This window comes from Cyprinus carpio, chromosome A14 (assembly GCF_018340385.1).
Source record: "Cyprinus carpio isolate SPL01 chromosome A14, ASM1834038v1, whole genome shotgun sequence".
In the NCBI taxonomy this organism is placed as follows: Eukaryota; Metazoa; Chordata; class Actinopteri; order Cypriniformes; family Cyprinidae; genus Cyprinus; species Cyprinus carpio.
In genome coordinates, this window is record NC_056585.1 from 5,375,238 (window position 1) to 5,398,585 (window position 23,348).

Consider the following 23,348-nt stretch of genomic DNA (forward strand, 5'->3'; position numbering starts at 1 on the left):
GGGCTGTGCTGAACCAACCAAGGGGTGCCCCAGAACAAGTCTGGCGTGAGGGGACTCCAGAAGGAACAGCACAACCGACTCATGGTGATTGCCCGAGACAACAAGACTTACACGAGGGGTGGTGTGGGTGATAGTGGCTATAGGCTGACCAGAGAGACCCCCAGACAGTGACGGGAGAAGAAAGAGGAATGGCAGGAATGCCCCAGTCCTTGGCAGTGCTATAGTCCAGGAAGCTGGCTTTGGCGCCAGAATCAATAAGAGCCTTGCAGGAATGGGCGGAGCCTTGGTACATGATGGTGGCGGCCAACTGGGTACGCGACTGGGGGGAGGTGAGAGGAGAAACGCCCACTAGGACTCCCCCGGTTGACTAGTGGGCCTTGGCTTTTAACGGGCACAATTGAGCAAAGTGACCTGGCCTCCCACAATAGAGGCAGAGACCCTGCACCAACCTCTGTTATTTCTCATAAGCAGATAATCGAAGTCGCCCCAACTGCATGGGCTCAGGATCCGTCTGGGACAATTGAGGTGGTTGTTGAGCCTTGAAAGGCTGGGCTGCTTCTAACCCCAAAGATGGACGTGAGGCCAAGCGTTGTTGACGCAAATGAGGCGGCTCTCGGACTCGAGTGGCCAGATCAATAAAGCCCTTCAGGTCCTTAGGTAACTCGTGTGTTGCGATCTCGTCCTGTATGCCGAAGTTCAGCCCCCTCCCGAAACATAGCCCGCAACACCCCCTCATTCCAATCGCAAGAGGCCGCTAGAGTCTTAAACAGGATTGCATATTCAGTCACAGAATGTTTACCCTGACGGAGCCGCGCTAGTTTAGATGCAGCCTCGTCTCCCTTTAACAGAGCGATCAAACAGCTTCATCATTTCACAGCGAAATTCCTCAAAGTCCGAACAGAAATGGGCTTTTGCATCCCAAACGGCCGTTCCCCACTCGCGAGCTTTTCCCGTCAGCAATGTGATGACATAAGCGACCTTCAAACACTCTGTAGCGTAACGGCGTGGTTGCAGCGCGAATACCAGCGCACACTGAGATAGAAACGCCCGACATGAATTCGGATCTCCATCATACAAGGGCGGATTGTTAGCGTGCGGCTCGGGCTCGTGCTGAGTGAGAGGCCGGGGAACCCCCGAAGCGACGGACGACAGGACATCTTGCAGTTCGCGGGAAGCGACCACTTAATTCAGCCATTTGGGCAGTGAGGGTCTCCACCTCCTGAGCGGTGGACGAGAGCTGTGGCTGGCTTGGTGGCCGAGGAGAGCGCCTTGATGAGCGCATAGCCGACCCGAACAAACTCCTCACCCGCTGGATCCATCTCTTGGTCGGTCCGTACTGTGAGAAACAAGACCAGGATCCAACTGCGGATGAACGAATTAAGAGTTTATTAGATCTGAATGATAATCAGTAGGATAACGAAACCGCCAGCACTCCGTCAGGAAAAGACCAGCAGGAAGACTTCACCGGCAATCAGCCAGGACAGCGGCGAGGGGAAAGTGACGAGACCCGCAGTGGAGTCCAGCGTCCAAGCCGAGAGAGAGGTGAGTCGAGTCGGCTGCTAGTTGGTGCTGGCCTCAGCAGAGGCAGGAGAACAGGGCAGACAAACTCCCCAGAGTCCTAGAGTGATCAGGCAGACCGAGAGGGCAAAAACAGGGACACCAGACCGACAAGACAGGGAAAAAATCGAATGAATAAAGCAGGGTCAAAAACCCCAGAAAGCAAGGTGAAGGTTAGCGCTTCAACAATGCTTACGGACCGACACAAGACAGCAAACACAGGGCATGATAAAGGGAAGATAATCAGCGTAAAATGGGGTTGCAGGTGAGGGAGAATACGTTAACAGGATAACAAGAGGGGGGCGAAGAAACATAACGGTGATCGTGAAACCCCTGGCGAGCCCACCAAAACAAAACCCATGTGCTCCAGGACAGCAAAAGCCTCAGACCCCACTGAGATCGTGACATAAAATTAGTGAGACCAACAAACATTGAGTTGTTTAAACTCAGCATTTTGTTGAGTAAACTTGTAAGTTTAAGTTGTGCAAACTAAATACAAATTGGCCAAACAAGCGTCTTGTTGATTTAACGTACATTTTTAAGGCAGCCAGGTTACTTTTTTTCAAGGTTAGTTCTTTTTAATGGTTATTTTAAGTTCATTCAACTGGCCAAACTATGTAAGTTGCCCACACAACTCAAGTTTCTATTTTCTACTGTACCACATAAAAATGGCATGGACATTTAAGAACATGCAATGTATTTTATTTTATTTAAAAATTGACAGCATGCTATTTAGTATCAGTGTGTTTGGTATAAAAACAAACATTGACATTTCATATTAACTGTGTGTAACTACATATGTAACTTATCTAAAAAAAATAATAATAATTACAAAATTTTCATTTCATAACCTTTCTGTCAAACAATTTAAAAAAAAAAAAGTATGAAAACTTGTACATGCAACAAGTTTTGGTAGCTTAGATTAACTCAATGGCATTTTAGAACAAATATGTTAAGCTTTTTTTAACCATGCAATATGGTGGTGTGATGCAACTTTTAGTGTACAAACAGTAAACATTTGTGTAACTAACAAATCAATGCTACCAGCCGAAACTGTATTGCTGACATTAACTAGGCCAACATGCCACTACACGCTGTCTTGAAGCAAACTGTTGCGGAGTCCATTAACTTTCACAGAACAATTGCCACTGCCAATGCCCATGAACACTTGTATCAAATGTGTACTGCAGTCTCTTGGGATAGTCTACGTCAAGACCGTAAAGAAGACCCATGAGTGTAACAAAGGCATTAGCAACATCTCCTAGGTCACGTTTGACAATCTGCTCTTCCAGAACCACCGCAACATCCACCATCTCCATTTCTAGCAATGCTCTGCTGCTCCCGTCTTCGTCAGTGATGATGAGGATGCCAACATCAACTATCTTTTGTAGCATCTTTTTCTGAACTGTCAGCCTAAGAACATAATGAACAAAGATATAAGTAATTAAGCATGTACTGTTACATTACCAAATTCAATGTGCTACCCTGTGTGAAAATGACAAATGCAACATTGATGATTACCTGAAGAAAAATTTCTCTCAATATGATTTGTGTACTAGGCTGTATCACTTTTCTCAAAACCAGACCAATATATGCAATGACGTATTAAATATATATTAAACTATTTACAAGAAGAAATCATTATGACATTTAAATCAGACGAATTACTTTAACCCAATAACTAATTATAATTTACTTTTTTTAAACTTTGCCAGGACCTATTTTTTGAGCATTTGTCAGCTGAAGATTTTAGTAATTTTAAATTTGTAGCCATGTTCTAAAATGGAAATTTTTGACACCCACCCCTACTGGCTGGCTTTGTCACTGTAGTGTGAAAGCACTGTAAGGGTTTTGTTCTGTCACTACTGTCCTCAGGCATGTTTCTGTAGTTGGTTAATATTAACCTGTATCTGTTGACTTGCATTTGTCAGCCACGGTCTCTGCTAAAATATTTCCTGTTCTACTTAAGTAGTCTGAAGTCCGAATCAGGTGTGTTAACTAAGAGAGACACACCTGGGGGTGTGAGGTGTGCAGAATAGGCTCTAGCCTAATACGCCTGCCTTTATATTAAAGTAGGCCTATGGTTAATATATCAGTATATTAATCAATTTAATATAACTAGTTGACTAGAAAAACCTTTAGTCAGGGGCAGGCCTACTTAGCCCAAGGAAGCGCTCCATTTTTAAAATAAAATACTATAATGACAAATCACGTCGTTATTGCACGAGTTATGCATATGTAAGGAGTCAAATGTTTTTCTTCTTCTTTTATTATCAGCATCTTAAATACAATAGACTACAGCATGTATATAATTGATTTCAGGAAAAAATCTGTGGGGGTGCTATGGGGGTGCTTTTGTCTTTCTTGGGGGTGTAAGCATCTGCTAGCCCCTCCCTAGCGCCGCCCATGGATCGGATCTGGGCCGGATGAACCGCTTTATTAGCGGATACAGGTATGGTCTGGACCGGATCTGTTGCGCTGTGCAACTGGACTCTGATAAGGACCGGTTCTGCGGATCCGCTCCGGAGTCATTTTGCTATCTGGGACTATTCCTGCAGCTCCCGGATGTGCAGAGCTGAATCTGAACCACTGAATTAGTGGAAGCGAATTTGTAAAGTCAAATAAAATGAACTGAAAGTTGCCTGTCGAATATTATACATCGTATTTGTAAACAGATTGAATATATCGGAAGTGAACTCTGGAAGGTGAATATGAATGATTTATTTTTTAATTATGAAAATGCGCGTGAAATGTTTTGAATTGAAATATTAACATCTTTATTAAACAACGAAGTTAAATTTCAGGCCCTAATAATGAAAGCCCTTAAAATACAAGGCATAAAAATAAAAGGCAATGCATTATTTTATTTTATTTTATTTTTCAGATATTTGTCATTATTTTACTCCCATAAATGTCTTTTGAAGGGCACTTCCTCTGGACTGAAAGACCCTGGATTCATATTGTTGTTCTATTGTTATGATTTGTCAATGATGACAAAGGTAGTTATTGATTTTTCCAAGCGTTCAATAAAAATAAACATAAAAAAGGCACTCGGTTTCAGGACAGCATGCCATGCTGACTCAGACCGGAAGTTGTTCGGTGTGTCCCTGCTGCAGCACAGACGAGCAGCTGCAAATACCGAGAGAAAAGACGCACTCGACTGTCATCTGCGTTTCTCTTGAATTAAGTGCTTCAGTTATGTATTACACACTGGACGCTGTGCGATCAGATATATCAGTTTGGCTTTCACTGCGGTCAAACTGAGATTGTTTATAGTGAGCATGCACAGTATCCGGGAAGAAAGCGCACATCTCCCCAGCTGTAGCCGCGCGCGCATGTGCTCAGTATGTTAGCTGTGTGTTGTTGAGCTGGCTGTGACACACACCCGAGGAGGATCTCTCCCGGTTCGCCTCGTTTAATATTAATGCGATAACGCTGTCACGCGCTTATAACGCAGGCTTGAGTCGCGTCGTGGTGCAATGGCGTCCACGCACGAGACCAGCTTCAGATCTGTCTGTTGCTGAAAACCCCACCAGACTGAAACCTGCGGCGGACCAGCATGAGAGCAGGCTGAAGCTAAAGGTAAGCGTGCAGGATGATCAATCATCACCATTATAGTGATTAAAACACGTTCAGGTGTAAACAATAGCATGATGTGGATAACTGTTCTGTTACTTCTGATAATCAGGGTGTAAATATGATGTGCTTATATTCTACTCTCTTTATGTCTGTAGTGTATATATGGTCTGATTGAAATAGCGAGGTAAGAACGTTACATTTACCCCCAAACCTGGTTTTATTAGTTACAGCAGATATTTACCCAAGTGAATCTCCTTTTGTTGTTTTATATGGTTATATGCACATTAAATGCTCGTGTAGGCTATGTAGTACAGAGGTTTTCTTTCAGAAAGTATTTGGGTGGTTTGTTATTTGGACGTACACCTTGCAGCCCGCTAGAGATTACAGTGATGCTCTCACGCTGTATCTGTTTGGTGATGTTATTACAGGAAGTGTTCAGGAACATGGTAACAATGTGTCAAATCAGCCAAAATTCTGAAACTTCCCCAGCTCAAAGTTTGGATTTTGTTCATTTTTGAAAGACAAACTTAAAAAGTGATGAAAGCCAGTAAATTTACGGAGAAATCCACTGTTTTATAGAGAAGCATCAAAGTGAGCCAAATTACAGGGCTGTAAAAATGACTTTACAAAGAGTGCCGCATCATGATGTTGTTCTCACACAGAGATTGGTACTGTTAGTAAAATCTGTTGACTTTTTTTGACCGCTCCTCCTTTTTTTTTTAATCCATATAAATCATAAGCAGCGTCCCAGAACAAGCCGTTCGCAGAATCTGTAAAAAGTGACGTCACATTGTACAGGCCCCGCCCATGACTGTTGACTGACACGGCCGTATTAGCATAGCCCCGCCCTGAGTGAACTGCACACGGTCCAACATGTTCATCTTCACGCTACAGCGTTTAAAAGCAGCATTCATGTCTTATTAAAGCTACAGAAATGATTAATTCAAGAGCAGTGTGTGATTTTTCTGGCTCATATTAACAGCGTAGACAGCAGTAGGCACTGTATATTACACTGCTGGCACTTCATACACAGATCAAATATACACAATTTCTTTCCCAGCTGTTTACTGATAAACTGACTGTTTTTGTAGTTTATCTGTGTTTTTAACAAACTTGACCGTTTAAGTGCAGTAAGACATGAAAGAAAACTTCTTTCTGTGCACTCAGAAAACACTATATCAGAAGTTTACACTGATACAGCGAGATAGACATCATAATCAAAACCAGATTTTTTTTTTTTGTTGTTTATCAGAGTATCTGAGGTATGAGCTGTAAAGGCTCCGCTCTATTCTGAGGAGCAGCAGCTCAAGTGCTTTTAACTTGTGACTTGAAAATTTGCTGATTTTGTCAACAGATTTGTGAAAAGGCTTGGGAATGCAGCCTTGGGTGAGCTTTGGTAGTTTCAGTACTGCATTATTTGTGCCATTTCAGTCTGGGATGTTTCTGCTTTCAAGGTGTCATCGGCCGCATGCGGAAGCGCACGCCTCTTGTTCCAGACAGCAGAAGTGCAGAGAGGATTTTGTGGTCTGATAACATGAGGAGAGTCGTCAGACAGTGGCATTGTCAGCCCAGGTAAACAGTAGCCATGAGGATACTAGAGTGCTTCCTTACCTGGAAACCACTGAAGATGAATTCACTGATGCTGTACGGTAAGTTGAAGTGTTTTTGTTTCCTCCAGCAGAAGGCTGCTCATTGCTCTTCTGAGCTTGGCGTTGATTTCGCTGGCTCTTTTGAAGCTGCCTCTCTTTCACCCGGACCCAAAGCCTGTGGAGGTACCAGTAGACCCCGTCTACCGAGAGGTGCGTCTGTCTGTCTTTCATCAGATTCAGGAAGCATCTACGCCATTTTTGTGATCTACTCAAATTCAAATATACATTTTGCTTCTGTGTATTTCTGTGGCATAGCTGCTGGTGCATGAAAGCAGATCTGTGGTGTGAACATGTGATCGTATTTGACTAACAATGCTTTGGAGTGCAGATAGATATTAATTGTGCCTACATGAGCTTATTTATGAACGGATAAGATATGATGATATTTTATAGTTTTTCTGACTTTATTCTACTATGTGGAAACTAATTGGTAACAATGTCACATTGAGTGATGTTCACTCCAACATAGGGATATGCCGGTATCAAATTTTCCTGTTGTGATTAATTGCTAATGCTTTTATCATGGTATATGGTATTATCACGCTATTGAAATTCAGTTTAAAAAAAAAAGTGGTCATAATACAGTATAACAAGTTTAATAATTGTTTCTTATAACAAAAATAACTGAATATTTAAATACAATAAAGCAATACAGAAAAATATATAAAGTTAAAAGTTTTACACCGATTAAAGTGCAAAAGAACTATAAAGACCAATAGGTATCACTTCACAATAAGACCTCATTAGTTAACTTAGTTAATGCATTAACATTCACAATTAGCTACAGAAGTTATTAATCTTTGTTTAAAGAATACAAGTCTTAGTTCATGTTAGCTCATTAAATAACACAGCTGCAACTTTCGATTTTAACAGCGTGTTGTTAAATATTTGAATACCTAAGAATAATAAATGTTCTGAAGAATTTTTCATCGGTAGTTTGTTAACTAAAGAAGCCCTAATGTAAAGTGTGAATGAACAATAAAGAATCAAAACACTTTCAAACAATATCTTGGGCATGTTGTAGTCCAGATTAAAATGAAAAAAAAAAATTGAAAATGAAAAGTCTATTAAGTCTAAATATTTAAGTATTTGGTGCTGTGATGAACACCGTAGCGAATCCACAAATCCAAATGGATGTTTAAAATTATTTAAATATGTTTTAGAAAGTAGTGCTTTATTTATGGGGTTTCCAGGGTAAGGGCTGCATTTTCTGCAGTTTAGCGCCATCTGCTGTCAGAGAGTGAATGTGCTTCCATTCAGCGCATCTCTCACGTGTTCCTCATGTGCTTCTCGTGCGTGCTTGTTTACATCAGAGCACACACGTGTCTTTCAAGCAGCATATAGCGGTGTTGTGCTTTTTGACTGTTTTGTGTTTTAAGTATTCTTAAAATGCATCCCAAACTCTGAATAATTTGTAATATATAATTATTTATCAGTTGGGGGTTCGGTGCCTTGCTCAAGGACACCTCAGTCGTGGTGTTGCCAGCCCGAGACTCGAACCCACAACCTTAGGGTTAGAAGTCAAACTCTATAACCATGAGGCCATGACTTCCCGCTTTAAAGGGTTAGTTCAGCCAAAACTGAAAATTATGTCATTAATGACTCACCCTCATGTCGTTCCAAACCCGTAAGACCTCCGTTCATCTTCGGAACACAGTATAAGATACTTTTTAGATTTAGTCCGAGAGCTTTCAGTCCCTCAATTGAAAATGTATGTATGGGTATACTGTCAACGTCCAGAAAGGTAATAAAAACATCATCATAGTAGTCCATGTGACATCAGAGGGTCCGTTAGAATTTATTGAAGCATCGAAAATACATTTTGGTCCAAAAATAACAAAAATTATGACTTTATTCCGCTTTTTCTTCTCTTCCGGGTCTGTTGTGAGCGTGTTCACGACGCTGCAGTGGCGCTGCTGACGTGTTATCTTTGTTATTGGGCGCACCAGAAAACACGTCAGCAGCATCGTACGTCAACAGTCACAGCAGTCGCGTTCACAACAGACCCGGAAGAGAAGAAAAAGCGGAATAAAGTCGTAATTTTTGTTATTTTTGGACCAAAATGTATTTTCGATGCTTCAATAAATTCTAACGGACCCTTTAAGTCGCTTTGCATAAAACCGTTAAATGAAATAAAGGAATAAATGCAAAATGAATAAATGGTAAATGGAAATACACACTCTGACAGTAGCTGCTGCTTACAGAAAAGCAGAAGTGCCCTGATACACACTGTTCCTCTTAGCACCGGTCATATATGTCTTCCTTATTTACATGCCTGATTCTCACATAGAAATGCTGTGGGTCCCTAGATCCAGAGTTCTGAACCACTGACCTCAAAGGAGCATGTTCAAGGAGAATATCAAAGGGCCTAGGACCGAGCCTTGTGGCACAACATACTTTTCTTTTTAGGGGGGTCAAATATTTTAGCAAACTCAGGTAGAATCTGAACCAGACTAGTGCCTGTCCACGATTGGCAAAACATAAAATGAAGATACTATGTTTGCTGATGCCCTGTTATCCATGAGGTGAATTGCACAAATGTTTTCTGTTGGGTTGATATGAGCGCATGCATTAAGCCCTGTATTTTCACTCATAGCGTGTCCATTCCTATGTCCGAGAGATACTGGCCAAAGAATGCAGACCTTCTTTTGCCCGGCAGAAAATGGAAGCTGAACATTCCAGCTCCACACCAGTGCTAGAGCCCTTTTTGGACAAGAACACTAATTTGAAAGAACAAATATTCCAATATTCTCCACCGTTTGGTTTCCTGGATATGAAGAACAAGCTTCAGGAGATCCTGGACCTCCTACCAGCCTCCTCTGAGGAGAGACGTGGAGGGAGGGACTGCCGTCGATGTCTAGTGATTGGAAATGGAGGGATACTGAAAGGATTAGGGCTTGGACCTCTTCTTAATCAGTTCGATACCATCATCAGGTGAGAGTCTGCCCCGCTTAATTTGTCTGATTGTAGCTAAAGGACGTGTGTGTGTGTGTGTGTGTGTGTGTTTATAGGACTCTTGTTTGTGTGCAGACTGAACAGCGGTCCTGTGCGAGGTTTCAGTGCAGACGTTGGGAACCGCACCTCCATCCGGATGAGTTATCCTGAGGGCTCTCCGAAGGTCTGGGAGGACACAGATTCGGATATCAGATTTGTGGCTGTGATCTATAAGTCTGTCGACTTCCACTGGCTTCGTGCAATGATTACCAACACGTCCGTTGTGAGTGCTTGTTCACACATCAGGCAGATTGGTTGTCTTGATCAGTGCGGTATGTCTGAATGCCAGGTTTAACTCTCTCCTTTCAGTCGCTGTGGGACTGGCTGTTCTTCTGGCAGAATGTGCCGGTGAGTGTCCCGCTCAAGGCCTCCCAGTTCCTTCTGCTGAATCCAGAGATTATTAGAGAGACGGCCTTGGATCTGCTTCACTATCCCAATGTTAAAAAACGGCTGTGGGGCTGGGACCAGGTGAGCTGCTTGTCATTGTTTTTATAGGGGGATTTTTTATTTTATTTATTAGGGCTGTTGATTTAACTTGGTGCGATTATGTAAAAAAGAATGTGTTAAAATTATGAACATATATAATGCAGCGCCCCGTCCCGTCATCTTGCAGCTGCTGAAGAACATGATGCACTGTGTGATGAGTCTATTAGAATGCAGTAATGTGAGCCTAAATTTTAAGATAAGAAGGCAAAACATGTCTCTCTTATATGATAGTTGTTCCCCAGTATCTGCAGCATTGTAAATGTGATATTGTTTTTATACAACAGTTTATTAAACAGTTTTGTGGTCGACCGATATATCGCCAAGGCATGAGCTGATGATTTTGTCTGTTTGGCCAGTGTATTGGAAGCGAGACTTTTATTTTATTTTTTTATTATCACACAGTGCTCCAACTCTGCTTCTTCATTAGTTATGGACTCTGTTTAACAGTTTTGTCTAATACGTTCCTAGAGAGAACTGTTGAACAAAAACTAAACTGTATACGAAAAAGCATTACAGCATTTGCTTTTATATTATTAGTAACAAAGTCAAACACTAAATGCGTGTTTGCTGACTGCTGACGTAAAAGAGAAATTAACTCTTTTTACGCCATCATTCAGCAAACATACATTTAGATCATTTAAATAAATCTTTAAATATCTAATGAACATTTAATTTCACAAACCTTGCAGTCGAATCCAGCTGTCAGATATTCTGAAGTGTGTATTTGTATCCAGCATGACCGTGTTCTGTGCGTGACTGTCAGTCCCTGTGAGCTGAATGTGTACAGGAGAGTTTAGATGTCACTGGAGACACACGATCAACAAACATTAAACCCAAATTATGCTGCACTGTATTCAGTTGCCCACCGTCATATTCACTGTGTGCTGCGTGTAAAGCTAGTATTACGTTGTCTTTATTAGATAAAACATGATCCCCCAGTGCAAACAAGCTTACCAGATTACAGAGCGCCAGCTTGGTTACACTGTTACTTCCTTTTTATTCATGTTTCAAACAATTTCTCTATTTGTGGAAAAATACTGTAATAAGTTTAGATTATAGAGTAGATTGGTTTCTATTTTTTGTTTTTTTTTTTTTTTATTTATCCAGGAAATTAAAAAGTATTTTGATTTATTTTATATTTTATTTGAGGGTGGTTGCTGGGATAGGTAGTACAATTAGTTACACACAAAACAAAATACATTCGTTTACATACACCAGTCACTCAAAACATTTACAATCAGGTGACTCTGCAAATAGATCCTTTAAAATTCATTTACAATCATTTAGTGATACCAACTCTTTTAAGCAGAACTTATCTTGTAGTTGATTCCAATCAAATGGAGCAGCATCACTAAATGCCCATTGACCCATATTAGTACGGACTTTAGGGATGCTTAACAGATAATAGTCTTGTAAGCGAAGCCCATAATTCTTTACACCTTTTTGAAAGATATTCTGCTGTAAATCCGAAGGATGTAAACCTAAAATGATTTTATATATAAATAAGTACCAATGCTTAAGTCTGCGGGTTGACAACGCCGGCTATCCAACCCGAGAGTACAATAAACAATGATGAGTGGAATGGAATGGAAATTATTTTATTTGAAACAGGGACAATGCACAAATAAACATTAAACTTGTTAAACAAGAGAATATGTCTTGGGCCAGGTTATAGCAACAATTGCTAATTTCCACCTGTAGTCCCTGGGCAGGTATGACAAATTTAAAAAATAACAATTCTAAAATAGAAATTTCACAGAATCATGAATAAAATGATGTCCATTGAGATTACAGACAAACAAGTTTGCAAAAAACAGAACCAGGGAGGCCATCAACCCATTAACTCTCTGTCTCTCAAGAAGCTCTCCAAACAAACACACTGGTAAACAACGGTTCAGCAGTCCTTAGCATTTAAGCACACACCACACTACCCCCCCCCACACACACAGGTATACTATCTCAAAGATGTGTGCAAACTTGCTTACTGATTAGCAACCCAACTCTTTGTCAGGCATGAGAAAGTGTGAGAATCTGTGCACAAGACTTATGTTCCGTGGGAAGAGTCTTTTCCCACTGCCTCATGGCCACACATGAGAAGGAGGGAGCTCCCAAATTGGGTTTTACATTGTGGGAAGCTACACTCCCCCCTTGTGACGCTTCTAGTTGTTTGCGCTATTTTTTCGGAGCAGAGTGTCACAAACTTTTTCAGAGGGGGAGCAGTAGCACTATATATGATTTTATGTAGCAAAGACACATTTGAGTGTTTTATTAGATTATCAAAGCTAAGTATATCATATTTGACGAGTATTTGACAGTGATGATAATAACGTGTTTTTTTATCATGAATCTTGAGCCTGAGACCAGGATGCAATGCAGTACAAAAAGTGGGGGATGATCATTGCATTTAAATAAGTACTGGATGCTTCATTGGTGAGAGAGTTTTCTAAGATATCTAAAATTTGCTAACTTAAATTTCAATTTGTTACACAATTTCTTAACATGACCTTTAAAACTAAGTGTGGAATCTAGAATTACCCCCAAATATTTAAATTTATCTACATGTTTTATAAGTATGCCGTTTACTAAAATTTCCGGATAAGTTTTAAGTATAAACCGGTTTGTAAAAAACATAGTTACAGTTTTTTCAACATTTAATGTGAGACATGAGTCATGTAACCAGTGGTTAACCTTGCTCATGACACTTGATAATTTTTTTGGCTACGTCTACCATACATTTAGATTGCACTTCTCCCATGGGTATATAATACTGTATCATCAGCATACATAACAATATTCATGCCCTTGCAGGCCGAAGGCAGGTCATTAATATATAAGCAAAACAACAGTGGCCCTAGAATTGATCCCTGTGGTACTCCCATAGTAGAGACAAGAGATGTAGACAATGTGCCATTTATTTGCACACATTGTTATCGATTTAACAAGTATGATTTTATCCAATTTTGGACATTTGTGGAAATGTCGTATTTGGCCAATTTGTGTATCAGTACCTCATGGTTAACTGTATCAAAGGCTTTGCGTAAATCTAAGAAGACAGCTCCCACCACTGCTCCTTGATCTAAGCTAGTTTTAATCTCCTCAAGGAAGTAGCAACATGCAGTTTCAGTGGAATGTTTTTTTCTGAAACCAAATTGCATAGGATGGAAAAAGGACTTAGAGTCTAGATGTGCTATAAGTTGTTCTGCCACAACCTTTTCGATTACCTTTGATGCAGCTGGGAGAATACTGATGGTTTGATATTTGTTGTTCTGTTGAGTATTTTTAGATTTATTTTGATGGGTGTGGGTGGATGGCTTAAATACACTGGGAAAAATATTTTGGTTAAAGGACTTGTTTATAATCATCACTAGAGGTATCATAATAGATGTCTTGTGTTGTTTGAGAAAAGCTGCATCACAACCATATATATCTTTAGCTTTACTATTAGATAGAAGTGAGATTACATTTTCAACTTTCTCTGTGTTGATTAGGGAAAACTTAAAAGCAGAAATCATTACAGGTTAAAGCTTGTGTGTTTGAATTTTTGGTGAACTTAGACTCATTTCTCGTACCGAATTTATAAAATAATCATTAAAACATTCCGCAATAATCTTATCATCATCCTGGATACAGCCATCCACCATGAGTTTTAAATGTTTATTTGCTGATTTTCCCTTCCAAGTAATTTGTCAATGCTCTTCCATAACTTTTTAGAGTTTCCTTTTGCTTCACTAATAACATTGAGGAAAAAATTTGCTCTAGCCTTTCTAAGTTGTTGTGTGACTTTATTTCTTAAACTTTAAAAAATTAGATGATTTAATTTTGATTTTAAAAACTTTTTCAGAGAAGCATCCCATTTTTTCATTAACTCCCAGAGATTTATGTTAAACCAGGGTAGATTATATTTTTTATTTGTTTTCTTGCCTCTTTTCCTGGTGTACTTTAATATAATGCCTTTAATGGTCGACATTAAATCAGCACAGGCTGGCTCACAGGGCAAACTACCAATGGTGTCATGCCAGTTTATTTGCTTTATTTCATTTTCAATGAAGGCCATGTCCTTTGAAGCGATAAAAGGCATGGATTTCCCCTTCAATGAGTTCTGATTTTTAAAACGTGTTTTTGATAATTTTCTGGAGACCAGAGTAAGATTATGATCTCTAAAAAAAAAAGACAATACTCTAAAAAAAAAAAAAAAAAAAAAAAAAAAAGGCTCAGTTTTTGACTAATTTTCTCACAAGTTACTGAATATGAGTCCCAAAAGAAAGAGAATCATCAATTAAAAATCCCAAGTATTTATACTTGGATACTACTTCAGTCTCCAAACCTTAGAGTAGTAATTGAGCATGAGTTTGAAAGTGCAGACTTTCTTTTTTTTTTAAGCATAATTTTAGTTTTCTCCGCATTTAAAACAAGTTTTAAATCACTCAGTATATGCTGAACTGCATCAAAATCAGACTGAAGATGACTCGGAGCCTGATCCAGTGTTGATGCAGAGTAAATCCCCATATCATCAGTGTATAAATGAAACTTGAATGTGCGAGATTATTCCCAATATTATTAATATATAAAATAAATAATAATGGCCCAAGGACCGATCCCTGTGGTACACCGATATTTACGTTCAGAGTACTAGAAGTGAGTCCCTCTATATTTACACATTTAGATCTAACCGATATGTAATTGACAAATCTTCCAACAGTATTTACTGATAAACCTACACCGAGCAGCCTCTGCTTCATAATTTCATGATCTATGGAATCAAAAGCTTTGGATAAATCGATAAAAAGAGCAGCACTATGGTTTTTATTATCCAATGAAACCATTAAATCATTTAATACTTTTATAATTGCTGTGGATGTACTATGTTTTTTCCTAAAACCGGATTGTAACTCTGATGAACTCATTTTTAGAAGATAGAAACTCTTTTCATTGATCATTCACAAGCACTTCCAAAACCTTTGATAAAATAGACTATTTTGAAATAGGCCTATAATTATTCAATACAGTTGGATCACTCCCTTTAAATAATGGCTTTTCCAGATAGAAGGAATTTCATAAAAGATTTCGAATGATTTAGATTATTAGAAGTTTCTAAAAGAAAGTAGTCAACCTTAGCTTTTCTAATCGCAGCAGTAGACACATTACGCAATTGTCTGAAAATTAACCAGTCTTCCTTTAGATTAGTACTTCTGGCTTTAGACCAAGCCAAATTACGTTCTCAAAGTAAATTTGACAATTCGGGGGTAAACCATGCATTATGTCTGCCTTAATTAAGCAATTAATGTTGAGTTTTCGGGACATTTAAAATTTGGTCTAGTAGGACTATCTACTATCTGCAAAAGATTCATCGAATTACAGTATGCTTTTAAATCATCAGATACTGGTTGCAACCAGTTCCAATTTAAATCACTGATCAGGACTAATTCTTTAGGGACTAGATCTGATATAATCTTTCATTAACTGCTGAAGGTGGCCTATAGTAACCAACTAAAGTAATATTGCAGGTCTAAGAAACTCAATATTTAAAGCTAAACTATCAAATAGATTTTCACTGATTTAGATAAAAGCATATTCATACTACATTTAGTTTTAATAAAAACTGCAACTCCACCTCCTCTATTAGATCGATCAGGCCTATGAACATTATAACCAACAATGCTTGTGTCCTTACTTGAGAAATATTTTTTTTTAACCATGTCTCCAATAAAACAATAATATCTGCATTAGTTGTATCTGCCCAGATATGTAACACATCCAACTTTGTGAGTAAACTGTGAACATGTAAACTGGATTCAGTTGAACTTTTCCAGAAATTAAAAGTAACAGTACAATGAGCACCCTCTGCAGTCTAGATTTCTTGGATAATTTTTCCTCCTTTAATGTCCTCATAGAAACAAGAGAACTACCTGGAGTAACAGCAACATTTTCTTGCACAACCATGATTCTGGCTAACCTTATCAAGTGCACAGAATTTAAGCAGATAAATAAAAAAAGAAAATAGTGGAGCACCACTCATTTTGTTTTCGAGCGTGCCCTTTTTCAGACAGTTATCAACTGAGCGTGTAGAATTAACATGGAATTATTCTGTGAAAACCTCTACTACAGCTCGTTATAAAAAAGAAAAATAAATAATACAAAAAGGATGATGCTTTTTTTTTTTTGATTATTCCTGATCTTAACACAATATACAGTCTGTTGATAAGAAAAATGTCCAGTATAATCCCAGAAAACTCTCCTGAAGCAGTTTCAAATGGCAATGATGTAATTGTATCTCATGAAATTTCCAGTGTTGAAGACTTTTGAAACGATACTGCACTCAGATTTTAAAAACCACCCTGAACAGTATCATATCTTTTTTTTAGCATAGAGCAAATATCCAAAGCACTTTCCTTTCTCCGGGAAGGTGCGGTACTCATCAAGGCCAAACGATCTCACATCATGAATTCAGATTAGGGAATACGCTCCAGAAGATCCAAAGCCCATGTTTGTAATCCCTCAATGTGTGATACTCTTCAAGACCAAAAGAGATCACATCGTAAATCCAGTTGAGAAAGATCTGCTTCAGAAAGTCTCAAATCTGACACGGTCCCTTGTTCAGTGTCTAAAACCCTCAGAATACTAAAATAAAGAAAAAAGAGAGAGTCTTAAAATTTATAAAACAATCAAATACAATAAAAAAAATTGACAACCACATGCTTAGCAAACACATCAAAAAGACATGCCACCATCTTTGAATGTACCACCAGATTGACCAGACAATGTAAGTTGGTTTCATTTAAAGATGTATTCTTTAAATTTCATTTTTTAATTATTTCTAATTTATTAATATATATATATTTATATATTTTCTAATTTATTAATATATATATATATATATATATAAGTATTTTTTATTTATTTTTATTGGCCACCCCGCTCTCTAAGACATGGGCACCACATTGGCGGCAGCCATCAACCATCAAAAAAACAGTATCGGTCAAGTTATACTGTTACATTTTTAGATGCAATGTTGTCAATATTGTCACAATTTCACGACTGAATATAGTTCAAATCAAAGTCACAGCAGAACCGTTGAGTGTCTCTGATCAACACACAGCGAACGTTCATTACTGAATGAATCCATGCTTTTGAACAAATCGAGTGATTGAGACAAAGACAGTCACATTGACTCGTTCATAAAGAGATTGTTTCTGAGTGAATAATCTGTTTGAACGAATCTGTTGTTAATGACTCACTGACTCACTCAAAAATGTATGTTTTTTTTTTATATTTATTTATTTATCTCATCTCAGTATTCAATTATTTTGCTCTAATAGAATATGAGATATTGTGTGTGTGTGTGTGTGTGTTTAAAATCTATTCTCAAATTTTGTCTCCTCTCCAGAATGTCCCTACGTTAGGGGTGTCTGCGCTCAATCTGGCAACATACCTGTGTGACGAGGTGAGCTTAGCAGGCTTTGGCTATAACCTCAGCCAGAAGGACGCTCCTCTCCATTACTATGACCACAGACCCATGACATCCATGCTAAAGGAAGCCATGCATGACGTGCAGACCGAGACGGCTTTCCTCAAGCGTCTGATAACAACAGGCAGTATTTCTGACCTCACAGGAGGAATCCACTCCGTCTTCTGGTGAGGGACAGACTCTCTGAGTGGCACGTGTGAGGAAGACTTCACACAAGTGAAGGAATAATCATTGAAACACTACTAACGAACTGCTGAGTATTTTACCATTTACTGCTGTGATACTGATGCTCTGAATGTTCTATTTTATATCAAAACTAATATCACAAAAAGATGAAGATTTTAGATCAAAACTAATTTTTAGTGTCTTTTGTTTTAAAAAAGATTTTTTGAAAGATTTTTTTATTTTGTTTAGTGTTTTTTTTTGGGTAGTTTGGTGGTTATTTTTTTTTTTTTTTTTTTTTTTTGTTGTTGATACAAATGTTAATATTAACATGCATATGATATAACCTTTTAAGATTCTGGTGGTCTGAACATCTAAAATGTTATAATTTGTAATTTTCATTAGGCATATTTTTTGTTAATGTTGCATCTGTAATATGTTGTATCGGTGCAATTACTCTACTCTTCCAAGAGATGGAGTCGTTGTTGTAGAAAATACACAGAACAGTCTAGTAAACCATTTGTAAAGAGAGACTACATTCATCTTTGCTTTATTCTTGAATTAAGGTTGCACAGTTGCAGCAAACTGTCCCAGACTGCATTTGACACATGAGAAATGGATTTCTTATTTCCATTTTCCTTTGTGTTATGTAGTCACTCTCTCTCTCTCTCTCTCTCTCTCACACACACACACACACACACACACACACGTGTTTGTACACAGGATACTAATTTTTCCTTTCTGGCTCTTGCCACTATTTTGAGGAACTGCAATGAGCTGAAAGCTCTTTATCTAGAGACTGCAGCAGTAGCAGGCATTAATAGTCTTTAGTCTTCCTGCAAGTGTGGGTCTTTCAGATTGTTTGTTGTAATTAATGGGCTGAGTAATGCTAGCCGTCTGAAGAAGTACTACTCATTGATACAACTTCAAGACAGTATAGAATTTTTAACATTTTTCACACTTTATTTGGCAGTACAACCATTTTCACACACTCTCTCACACACACACATACATGTGTGTAGTTTCAAAGCGGTTTTACAGACAACCATGCGTTAGCATGTCTTTGATATTTATGGCATTCTTGCTTCATTGCTTGCTTCATCGATGTGTCTTTTGTGTTTATGCTGTGCATACAATAAATGTTTTGAAAGTGATTTTGTGATCTGTTGACCTTTATTGTAGGCTGTGTAGCTGGTCTGAAGGTCTGATGTGGGTCATCAAGCATGTCCCTGTGTTTTGATCTGCTGTTGTGATGTATTGAATGCTGTTTCTGGGTCCATCTATGGGTTCAACAGCCGTTTAAGAGCATTATGCATTTATAGCTCACAATTAAGCTATTAAAAGCTTTTAAAAACTCAGTGTTTACTATAGCCTCAGGGCTCACAGTGTCCTGGACACCAATATTTTAATATTCAGAGAAGAGAAATCACTGTGACATTTCGGCAAGGAGATGTTTTTTAGAGCACACTGAGTGTTTATTAGCACAGTTTGTTTTTGGCATGTGATAGAGCGTTTTTACCTGGAAGCGGTGACGTGTGATGTGCTATAGCTGGAAGATCAGTTAGTAAACCATTGCAATTATCTTCAAATGGCCAATGAAATGTGTAGAGTACTGAGGCAGATGGGTATGATTGTCCTGATGTTGTAGAGCACCACCTTTTTTTTTTTTTTGCGGTTCACCACATTTTTGCCCATCCAATATCTTTATCTGTACCTTAACATAGCCCTCTGCTGGAACTGAGCCACATTTTTGGATGGTCACATGTTCCTACAGTGTGTTTTAGATACTTCTCTTACCTCTAGCTGATAAAACAAATCATTAAAAATGTTTCTCCTTGGAATTTCTCCTGGAGTAAGACTGATCTGATCAAGTAGGTTGTGAATGTTAAACAAATGTGGCAGCCTAATATTTTATTCTATTTAAATGATTAAAATTAAATCCTGATTCTTGCTGAGTCCAGTGTGGACTCTGTAATGTTATGTATGTAGAATGAGAGTGGGCCAAGCATCGAACCCTGTGGTACCCCAGGGGTTAGACGCCTCTCCTTCCCAAAAGAGCTTAAAGCTTCTGCCCTTCAGGAAGGACTCAAACCAAAACCACATCATGAGGCAGATCTCACCAAATGCTGGAGACAGATATGGGCATTCACTACTTTTTAGAGAGTCTGTGGTATGGAGAAAGTAAGAAAAGAAGTGAACATTACAGAATTGGCCATCTTGCTCCTTAACCACACTTAACCTTAACTTGGGGTAATTTGAGCCAGTTAATCACATAAAATAAATAAATAGTTTATTTTTGCTGTATACTTATTTTTCTATCATGTAGTAATATTCAAATAGAAGTAGCTCTATGCGTTTTACTTGCTGATTATTGCTTTGATTAATACATTTCTGGCACGTTGCATGATTGTTGGAACTATAAATGAATATGTGCGTGTGTGTGTGAAGAACAACAGATAATACAGTCTGCGACATAATTAAAACATTGATTTGTTTGATTTAATGATAGGAGTCACAGACACAGGTCAGAATGACCAGATGTTTCCTCCTGGAGTTTGCTGTTTTTGGCAGGTCACCAGCAACTGCCTATTAATTCCTCAGAAAAACAGTTCTTCAGTCATGAAGATGAATTCTTGGACTACGTTTAACTACAAAACAGTATTTCAACAGTAAATATATTTATAAAATACAGACTTACATAAGTGAGTGGCTGACAGTAGAGCATAGACTTCAGATTCCCGTTTAAGAACTAGAAAGATTGTTAACATGAACCAAAAAGCAAAGACAAGCGATGAGTGCTGAATAAGCATTTATATCATGGTTTATAATGTAATTGATAAAATGAAGAATAACATAATTGTATGGATTAAAAAAGAAAAGAAAATGTGCGCTTTCTTGCACATGGCAGGACATTTTTTAACAGAATTTGCATAAGAACTAGCTATGTACGATTTGTTAAACTGCAAAACAAACAAAAATAAATAACCAGCAGTCTGTAACAATGGAAAATGAACTGACTTCATATCATCTGTGTTTGGAAAGTGTTTCTGCTGTGCAAGAGCTGTGCAAGGAAAAGCATATTCAGAGCCTAGAGCGCTTTTGTTTTTGACTCGGTTAGCTGTAGTAAAGTCAATAGTGCAGTGTAAAATCACTTTATGCTTTCATTACATTACAAGGCTTTTCCCGCACGGGGAGAGTGTCTTCATGTTGACGGATTGAGGTCCTTCTTTCTCCACATACACGTTCTTCATTTTATTCCTGTTGTGAAGAACAACAACAAAATCAAAGTTGTCAAAAATCCAAACAACAAAAGTACAATATTCTGACTGGATATAGCAGTCTGTTTGCTTTGAAATGGACTTGTTGAAAAAGGTTCCCGAGTTGCAACAATTCATGCACATTTCCATGTTCGCTCAGTGCTTTGCCAAAACATTTTTCCCCTCAGACTCACTGGCTCTACTTGACAAAGGGATTTCTTTCTTGGCCGGCGCCCCTCCTCCCGTTTCCCCTCGCCTCTGTAACAGCTGCTCCGTGGAGCCGTATCCTAAGAGAGTGATGAGCGCTGCGTTTTTATTTCAAAGTGTTTTTTTGGAACAGATGGCCAAGAGAGAGCTGGGACGCGGGCCAAGAGCGCGCTGGGGAATGTGCCAGTTCCTGCAGCGAAAGCGTTCTCTCTGGCTCCGGCTCGCGTGCCTCTCCCCTGCCCTCTGCCCTGAGTGGCGCCAGCAGGACTTCCCAAGCAGCGCTGCGAACATCTGGTGTCTGGCTCTGACGGGGGACGGGGGGAGCGCATGAGCTCACATGCAGCGCTGCCTGCCTTCACACACAGCCTTCATGTGTGCAGCTCTGCCACAGCTGCTCAACTGCTACTAATAACCGCATTATAAACCTTCTGAACTCTCCTATCAGAGAGAAAACATACACTATGTGAGTGTCACCAGCGACATGTTGATATAGGATAGCGCTGCAGGAAATCAGGACTACATGACTGTCAAAAAACTCCCCCAAAAACATCAATCACTCTATTTATTCGGCCGGGACGCAGAGGAGGAAAAAGCTGGCGGAACACCCAGTCCTGCCTCTGACAAAAGCTGATGATAATTTCATTTAATGGGATGGTTATTAGGCACGGGGGAAATTCCCTCTAATTGGCACGTATACACACATATAATGTATGCTCTCTTATGGCTTGCAGAAAATAACTAGTGAAAGGCAGAATCATGTGCACGGCTTACACTTCACACTGATAGACATTCTAGACATCAGTAACTTCACATGTCAGCTAGCAGTCATTAGAGCATTAGTAGACTGTCTGCTTAATATCTGCTCACACTTTATTTTGATGGACATTCTACTGACCGTAAAGTAAACAGTGCTGGGTATAACTGATAGAAACAGATTCCAAATAATGAAGTACTTGTAATTATATTACATTTTAAAGTGCAGTATTTCAAAATGCTTATAATCAGACTACAGTTACTTTTTTATGGATTACATGATTGCATATTATTCGCACAATGGCAGCATATCACTGATAATTTATTTGATTCGGAAAGTCTGGACAAATATATTTCAAACCTGGAAGACTTTGTGCGTGTCTCTGTTGTTTTCATTTTTATTAATGCAGGGATACCCAAACGTTTTTGTCACCTCTTAAAACTAAATATTTGCTTGAAATATTGCTGTGGAAGTTAATATTTCTATAATTTAACAACACATCTGCATGTTTACAGTTCTCTGAAATCAGTTAAATAAAATATTTCTAAGTGTTTAAGCTGCTTTTATTTTACCTCTTTATTACTGAACAAATTATTTGTTTTTTATCAACTCGTTTACTCTCTATCAACTCACTAATGTAATGTTTAATGCATTTTATGATGTTGATATCAAAAAGTGTAATATATTTCTCTTTCTCTTTGCTTTTTATATCGATACCATACACGGTGCATTTAATGTAAATTTGAAACAAGTAATCTAAAAAAGTAATCTAAAAGTACTCTAAAAAGTAGTCAGATTACATTACCTAAAATTACCTAACCTAGATTACATTACTAACTAAAGTCACTCTGCAAGAAACAGTGTTAACTTATTCTAACCCTAACCCTAACCCTAACCCTAACGAGAGTTAGTTGAATGTGTGTTGGGGAGCATCGAAATAAAGCGTAAGCAGATATTAAGCTACTAATATTGACTGCTAGTTAACATGTAGTTGTAAAGTTACTTGTAGTAAACAGAAGTCTAATGTGGACTATCATGAAAGTGTGACTGAATGCAGTTGAGTCTTAATCTTCTAGTGAGCGGTCTATAATTATTCACCGTTACTGGGTCAGTGTCATGCTTCACATGAGAGCGACGAGAGCAACGTGCATTTCTAGGCACAGGTTTGAAATGCACACATTGTTTTCTTTCCCAGAATCATATAATAAAGGATCTAACAGGTGAAGAGTAAATCCAGA

At 38.6% G+C, this 23,348-nt stretch overlaps 2 protein-coding genes across 4 annotated transcripts in view; one reads left to right on the top strand and one right to left on the bottom strand.

Annotated features, from left to right (window-relative positions):
• The first annotated feature begins 4,060 nt into the window (after window positions 1-4,060).
• LOC109045093 (lactosylceramide alpha-2,3-sialyltransferase-like) lies at window positions 4,061-18,051 on the top strand. 3 transcript variants are annotated; one of them, XM_042769749.1, is made up of 8 exons: window positions 4,061-4,262; window positions 5,015-5,139; window positions 6,591-6,708; window positions 6,815-6,935; window positions 9,382-9,719; window positions 9,816-10,002; window positions 10,089-10,247; window positions 17,650-18,051. In XM_042769749.1, exons 3-8 carry the CDS (start codon window positions 6,605-6,607, stop codon window positions 17,899-17,901), a joined length of 1,161 nt encoding a protein of 386 aa, XP_042625683.1. In that variant the 5' UTR covers window positions 4,061-4,262; window positions 5,015-5,139; window positions 6,591-6,604; the 3' UTR covers window positions 17,902-18,051. The 3 variants fall into 3 exon arrangements, with proteins under 3 accessions (XP_042625683.1, XP_042625682.1, XP_042625684.1); XM_042769748.1 differs by lacking the exon at window positions 4,061-4,262 and having other exon boundaries at window positions 4,618-5,139; XM_042769750.1 differs by lacking the exon at window positions 4,061-4,262 and having other exon boundaries at window positions 4,618-5,139; window positions 6,818-6,935.
• A 2,633-nt stretch (window positions 18,052-20,684) lies between these two features.
• LOC109060496 (protein atonal homolog 8-like) overlaps window positions 20,685-23,348 on the bottom strand; it is a 4,341-nt gene continuing 1,677 nt past the window's right edge. Inside the window, exon 3 of the mRNA XM_019077671.2 lies at window positions 20,685-21,150. Coding sequence (XP_018933216.1) covers window positions 21,145-21,150 — 6 coding nt within the window. The 3' untranslated portion in view covers window positions 20,685-21,144. The remainder of the gene's footprint in view (window positions 21,151-23,348) is intronic.

Coding starts and splice junctions, on each gene's coding strand:
- LOC109045093 (XM_042769749.1), top strand. CDS start 6,605: ATGCGGAAGCGCACGCCTCTTGTTCCAGACAGCAGAAGTGCAGAGAGG. Junction 10,003..10,088: donor TGATTACCAACACGTCCGTT/GTGAGTGCTTGT, acceptor CTCTCCTTTCAG/TCGCTGTGGGACTGGCTGTT. Junction 10,248..17,649: donor GGCTGTGGGGCTGGGACCAG/GTGAGCTGCTTG, acceptor TCTCCTCTCCAG/AATGTCCCTACGTTAGGGGT.